This window comes from Emiliania huxleyi (genome assembly GCF_000372725.1).
Source record: "Emiliania huxleyi CCMP1516 unplaced genomic scaffold EMIHUscaffold_345, whole genome shotgun sequence".
NCBI classification, from domain to species: domain Eukaryota; phylum Haptophyta; order Isochrysidales; family Noelaerhabdaceae; genus Emiliania; species Emiliania huxleyi.
The window spans coordinates 1,694-8,936 of record NW_005199402.1 but is presented as its reverse complement, the minus strand read 5'-3'; the positions used below and the strand labels follow the sequence as shown (position 1 = coordinate 8,936).

At 72.9% G+C, this 7,243-nt stretch overlaps 1 protein-coding gene across 1 annotated transcript; it reads right to left on the bottom strand.

Annotated features, from left to right (window-relative positions):
• Window positions 1-254: 254 nt before the first annotated feature.
• On the bottom strand, window positions 255-3,521 carry EMIHUDRAFT_57294 (hypothetical protein; the record flags this gene model as incomplete). Its single annotated transcript, XM_005773101.1, has 3 exons — window positions 255-514; window positions 3,152-3,252; window positions 3,346-3,521. Coding segments are annotated over 3 exons (537 nt in total), but the record flags the coding sequence as incomplete, so codon positions are not given.
• Window positions 3,522-7,243: the final 3,722 nt, after the last annotated feature.

Here is a 7,243-nt window from a genome sequence, read left to right as displayed (position 1 = left end):
CGCGTCTGCCAACGGCGATGGCACGCCGTCCGACGGCGATGGCGCTGCTCCAACGGCGACGGCGAGACAAGGCACGTACGCGAGGTGCGGTGGGCGGGACCACGCGGCCGGTCGGAGGCTGGATCGCGGCCGCTCTGCACGGCCCGTGACGCTCCCGGGGTGGCGAGAGAGGACGGCTACTCGCGTCTGCCAACGGCGATGGCACCCCGTCCGACGGCGACGGCGCTGCTCCAACGGCGACGGCGAGACAAGGCACGTACGCGAGGTGCGGTGGGCGGGACCACGCGGCCGGTCGGAGGCTCGATCGTGGCCGCTCTGCACGGCCCGTGACGCTCCCGGGGTGGCGAGAGAGGACGGCTACTCGCGTCTGCCAACGGCGATGGCACCCCGTCAGACGGCGATGGCGCTGCTCCAACGGCGACAGCGCTGCTCCAACGGCGACGGCGAGACAAGGCACGTACGCGAGGTGCGGTGGGCGGGACCACGCGGCCGGTCGGAGGCTCGATCGTGGCCGCTCTGCACGGCCCGTGACGCTCCCGGGGTGGCGAGAAAGGACGGCTACTCGCGTCTGCCAACGGCGATGGCACCCCGTCAGACGGCGATGGCGCTGCTCCAACGGCGACAGCGCTGCTCCAACGGCGACGGCGAGACAAGGCACGTACGCGAGGTGCGGTGGGCGGGACCACGCGGCCGGTCGGAGGCTCGATCGTGGCCGCTCTGCACGGCCCGTGACGCTCCCGGGGTGGCGAGAGAGGACGGCTACTCGCGTCTGCCAACGGCGATGGCACCCCGTCAGACGGCGATGGCGCTGCTCCAACGGCGACAGCGCTGCTCCAACGGCGACGGCGAGACAAGGCACGTACGCGAGGTGCGGTGGGCGGGACCACGCGGCCGGTCGGAGGCTCGATCGCGGCCGCTCTGCACGGCCCGTGACGCTCCCGGGGTGGCGAGAGAGGACGGCTACTCGCGTCTGCCAACGGCGATGGCACCCCGTCCGACGGCGATGGCGCTGTTCCAACGGCGACGGCGAGACAAGGCACGTACGCGAGGTGCGGTGGGCGGGACCACGCGGCCGGTCGGAGGCTCGATCGTGGCCGCTCTGCACGGCCCGTGACGCTCCCGGGGTGGCGAGAGAGGACGGCTACTCGCGTCTGCCAACGGCGATGGCGCACCGTCCAACGGCGTTGGCGCTGCTCCAACGGCGACGGCGAGACAAGGCACGTACGCGAGGTGCGGTGGGCGGGACCACGCGGCCGGTCGGAGGCTCGGTCGTGGCCGCTCTGCACGGCCCGTGATGCTCCCGGGGTGGCGAGAGAGGACGGCTACTCGCGTCTGCCAACGGCGATGGCACCCCGTCCGACGGCGATGGCGCTGCTCCAACGGCGTTGGCGCTGATCCAACGGCGACGGCGAGACAAGGCACGTACGCGAGGTGCGGTGGGCGGGACCACGCGGCCGGTCGGAGGCTCGATCGAGGCCGCTCTGCACGGCCCGTGACGCTCCCGGGGTGGCGAGAGAGGACGGCTACTCGCGTCTGCCAACGGCGATGGCGCACCGTCCAACGGCGTTGGCGCTGCTCCAACGGCGACGGCGAGACAAGGCACGTACGCGAGGTGCGGTGGGCGGGACCACGCGGCCGGTCGGAGGCTCGATCGCGGCCGCTCTGCACGGCCCGTGACGCTCCCGGGGTGGCGAGAGAGGACGGCTACTCGCGTCTGCCAACGGCGATGGCGCACCGTCCAACGGCGTTGGCGCTGCTCCAACGGCGACGGCGAGACAAGGCACGTACGCGAGGTGCGGTGGGCGGGACCACGCGGCCGGTCGGAGGCTCGATCGTGGCCGCTCTGCACGGCCCGTGATGCTCCCGGGGTGGCGAGAGAGGACGGCTACTCGCGTCTGCCAACGGCGATGGCACCCCGTCCGACGGCGATGGCGCTGCTCCAACGGCGTTGGCGCTGATCCAACGGCGACGGCGAGACAAGGCACGTACGCGAGGTGCGGTGGGCGGGACCACGCGGCCGGTCGGAGGCTCGATCGTGGCCGCTCTGCACGGCCCGTGACGCTCCCGGGGTGGCGAGAGAGGACGGCTACTCGCGTCTGCCAACGGCGATGGCACCCCATCCGACGGCGACAGCGCTGCTCCAACGGCGACGGCGAGACAAGGCACGTACGCGAGGTGCGGTTGGCGGGACCACGCGGCCGGTCGGAGGCTCGATCGTGGCCGCTCTGCACGGCCCGTGACGCTCCCGGGGTGGCGAGAGAGGACGGCTACTCGCGTCTGCCAACGGCGATGGCGCACCGTCCAACGGCGTTGGCGCTGCTCCAACGGCGTTGGCGCTGCTCCAACGGCGTTGGCGCTGCTCCAACGGCGACGGCGAGACAAGGCACGTACGCGAGGTGCGGTGGGCGGGACCACGCGGCCGGTCGGAGGCTCGATCGTGGCCGCTCTGCACGGCCCGTGACGCTCCCGGGGTGGCGAGAGAGGACGGCTACTCGCGTCTGCCAACGGCGATGGCGCACCGTCCAACGGCGTTGGCGCTGCTCCAACGGCGACGGCGAGACAAGGCACGTACGCGAGGTGCGGTGGGCGGGACCACGCGGCCGGTCGGAGGCTCGATCGTGGCCGCTCTGCACGGCCCGTGACGCTCCCGGGGTGGCGAGAGAGGACGGCTACTCGCGTCTGCCAACGGCGATGGCGCACCGTCCAACGGCGTTGGCGCTGCTCCAACGGCGTTGGCGCTGCTCCAACGGCGACGGCGAGACAAGGCACGTACGCGAGGTGCGGTGGGCGGGACCACGCGGCCGGTCAGAGGCTCGATCGTGGCCGCTCTGCACGGCCCGTGACGCTCCCGGGGTGGCGAGAGAGGACGGCTACTCGCGTCTGCCAACGGCGATGGCGCACCGTCCAACGGCGTTGGCGCTGCTCCAACGGCGACGGCGAGACAAGGCACGTACGCGAGGTGCGGTGGGCGGGACCACGCGGCCGGTCGGAGGCTCGATCGTGGCCGCTCTGCACGGCCCGTGACGCTCCCGGGGTGGCGAGAGAGGACGGCTACTCGCGTCTGCCAACGGCGATGGCGCACCGTCCAACGGCGTTGGCGCTGCTCCAACGGCGTTGGCGCTGCTCCAACGGCGACGGCGAGACAAGGCACGTACGCGAGGTGCGGTGGGCGGGACCACGCGGCCGGTGGGAGGCTCGATCGTGGCCGCTCTGCACGGCCCGAGACGCTCCCGGGGTGGCGAGAGAGGACGGCTACTCGCGTCTGCCAACGGCGATGGCGCACCGTCCAACGGCGTTGGCGCTGCTCCAACGGCGTTGGCGCTGCTCCAACGGCGACGGCGAGACAAGGCACGTACGCGAGGTGCGGTGGGCGGGACCACGCGGCCGGTCGGAGGCTCGATCGTGGCCGCTCTGCACGGCCCGTGACGCTCCCGGGGTGGCGAGAGAGGACGGCTACTCGCGTCTGCCAACGGCGATGGCGCACCGTCCAACGGCGTTGGCGCTGCTCCAACGGCGTTGGCGCTGCTCCAACGGCGACGGCGAGACAAGGCACGTACGCGAGGTGCGGTGGGCGGGACCACGCGGCCGGTCGGAGGCTCGATCGTGGCCGCTCTGCACGGCCCGTGACGCTCCCGGGGTGGCGAGAGAGGACGGCTACTCGCGTCTGCCAACGGCGATGGCGCACCGTCCAACGGCGTTGGCGCTGCTCCAACGGCGACGGCGAGACAAGGCACGTACGCGAGGTGCGGTGGGCGGGACCACGCGGCCGGTCGGAGGCTCGATCACGGCCGCTCTGCACGGCCCGTGACGCTCCCGGGGTGGCGAGAGAGGACGGCTACTCGCGTCTGCCAACGGCGATGGCGCACCGTCCAACGGCGTTGGCGCTGCTCCAACGGCGACGGCGAGACAAGGCACGTACGCGAGGTGCGGTGGGCGGGACCACGCGGCCGGTCGGAGGCTCGATCGTGGCCGCTCTGCACGGCCCGTGACGCTCCCGGGGTGGCGAGAGAGGACGGCTACTCGCGTCTGCCAACGGCGATGGCGCACCGTCCAACGGCGTTGGCGCTGCTCCAACGGCGTTGGCGCTGCTCCAACGGCGACGGCGAGACAAGGCACGTACGCGAGGTGCGGTGGGCGGGACCACGCGGCCGGTCGGAGGCTCGATCGTGGCCGCTCTGCACGGCCCGTGACGCTCCCGGGGTGGCGAGAGAGGACGGCTACTCGCGTCTGCCAACGGCGATGGCGCACCGTCCAACGGCGTTGGCGCTGCTCCAACGGCGACGGCGAGACAAGGCACGTACGCGAGGTGCGGTGGGCGGGACCACGCGGCCGGTCGGAGGCTCGATCGTGGCCGCTCTGCACGGCCCGTGACGCTCCCGGGGTGGCGAGAGAGGACGGCTACTCGCGTCTGCCAACGGCGATGGCGCACCGTCCAACGGCGTTGGCGCTGCTCCAACGGCGACGGCGAGACAAGGCACGTACGCGAGGTGCGGTGGGCGGGACCACGCGGCCGGTCGGAGGCTCGATCGTGGCCGCTCTGCACGGCCCGTGACGCTCCCGGGGTGGCGAGAGAGGACGGCTACTCGCGTCTGCCAACGGCGATGGCGCACCGTCCAACGGCGTTGGCGCTGCTCCAACGGCGACGGCGAGACAAGGCACGTACGCGAGGTGCGGTGGGCGGGACCACGCGGCCGGTCGGAGGCTCGATCGTGGCCGCTCTGCACGGCCCGTGACGCTCCCGGGGTGGCGAGAGAGGACGGCTACTCGCGTCTGCCAACGGCGATGGCGCACCGTCCAACGGCGTTGGCGCTGCTCCAACGGCGTTGGCGCTGCTCCAACGGCGACGGCGAGACAAGGCACGTACGCGAGGTGCGGTGGGCGGGACCACGCGGCCGGTCGGAGGCTCGATCGTGGCCGCTCTGCACGGCCCGTGACGCTCCCGGGGTGGCGAGAGAGGACGGCTACTCGCGTCTGCCAACGGCGATGGCGCACCGTCCAACGGCGTTGGCGCTGCTCCAACGGCGACGGCGAGACAAGGCACGTACGCGAGGTGCGGTGGGCGGGACCACGCGGCCGGTCGGAGGCTCGATCGTGGCCGCTCTGCCCGGCCCGTGACGCTCCCGGGGTGGCGAGAGAGGACGGCTACTCGCGTCTGCCAACGGCGATGGCACCCCATCCGACGGCGATGGCGCTGCTCCAACGGCGACGGCGAGACAAGGCACGTACGCGAGGTGGGACCACGCGGCCGGTCGGAGGCTCGATCGCGGCCGCTCTGCACGGCCCGTGACGCTCCCGGGGTGGCGAGAGAGGACGGCTACTCGCGTCTGCCAACGGCGATGGCGCACCGTCCGACGGCGTTGGCGCTGCTCCAACGGCGTTGGCGCTGCTCCAACGGCGACGGCGAGACAAGGCACGTACGCGAGGTGCGGTGGGCGGGACCACGCGGCCGGTCGGAGGCTCGATCGTGGCCGCTCTGCACGGCCCGTGACGCTCCCGGGGTGGCGAGAGAGGACGGCTACTCGCGTCTGCCAACGGCGATGGCGCACCGTCCAACGGCGTTGGCGCTGCTCCAACGGCGACGGCGAGACAAGGCACGTACGCGAGGTGCGGTGGGCGGGACCACGCGGCCGGTCGGAGGCTCGATCGTGGCCGCTCTGCACGGCCCGTGACGCTCCCGGGGTGGCGAGAGAGGACGGCTACTCGCGTCTGCCAACGGCGATGGCGCACCGTCCAACGGCGTTGGCGCTGCTCCAACGGCGTTGGCGCTGCTCCAACGGCGACGGCGAGACAAGGCACGTACGCGAGGTCCGGTGGGCGGGACCACGCGGCCGGTCGGAGGCTCGATCGTGGCCGCTCTGCACGGCCCGTGACGCTCCCGGGGTGGCGAGAGAGGACGGCTACTCGCGTCTGCCAACGGCGATGGCAACCCATCCGACGGCGATGGCAGCGGGCGACGGCGCTGCTCCAACGGTGACGGCGAGACAAGGCACGTACGCGAGGTGCGGTGGGCGGGACCACGCGGCCGGTCGGAGGCTCGATCGTGGCCGCTCTGCACGGCCCGTGACGCTCCCGGGGTGGCGAGAGAGGACGGCTACTCGCGTCTGCCAACGGCGATGGCTCACCGTCCGACGGCGATGGCGTGGCTCCAACGGCGACGGCGAGACAAGGCACGTACGCGAGGTGCGGTGGGCGGGACCACGCGGCCGGTCGGAGGCTCGATCGCGGCCGCTCTGCACGGCCCGTGACGCTCCCGGGGTGGCGAGAGAGGACGGCTACTCGCGTCTGCCAACGGCGATGGCACCCCATCCGACGGCGATGGCGCTGCTCCAACGGCGACAGCGCTGCTCCAACGGCGACGGCGAGACAAGGCACGTACGCGAGGTGCGGTGGGCGGGACCACGCGGCCGGTCGGAGGCTCGATCGCGGCCGCTCTGCACGGCCCGTGACGCTCCCGGGGTGGCGAGAGAGGACGGCTACTCGCGTCTGCCAACGGCGATGGCACCCCGTCCGACGGCGATGGCGCTGCTCCAACGGCGACAGCGCTGCTCCAACGGCGACGGCGAGACAAGGCACGTACGCGAGGTGCGGTGGGCGGGACCACGCGGCCGGTCGGAGGCTCGATCGCGGCCGCTCTGCACGGCCCGTGACGCTCCCGGGGTGGCGAGAGAGGACGGCTACTCGCGTCCGCCAACGGCGATGGCGCACCGTCCGACGGCGATGGCACTGCTCCAACGGCGACGGCACCAACGGCGACGGCGAGACAAGGCACGTACGCGAGGTGCGGTGGGCGGGACCACGCGGCCGGTCGGAGGCTCGATCGTGGCCGCTCTGCACGGCCCGTGACGCTCCCGGGGTGGCGAGAGAGGACGGCTACTCGCGTCTGCCAACGGCGATGGCTCACCGTCCGACGGCGATGGCGCTGCTCCAACGGCGACGGCGAGACAAGGCACGTACGCGAGGTGCGGTGGGCGGGACCACGCGGCCGGTCGGAGGCTCGATCGTGGCCGCTCTGCACGGCCCGTGACGCTCCCGGGGTGGCGAGAGAGGACGGCTACTCGCGTCTGCCAACGGCGATGGCGCACCGTCCAACGGCGTTGGCGCTGCTCCAACGGCGACGGCGAGACAAGGCACGTACGCGAGGTGCGGTGGGCGGGACCACGCGGCCGGTCGGAGGCTCGATCGCGGCCGCTCTGCACGGCCCGTGACGCTCCCGGGGTGGCGAGAGAGGACGGCTACTCGCGTC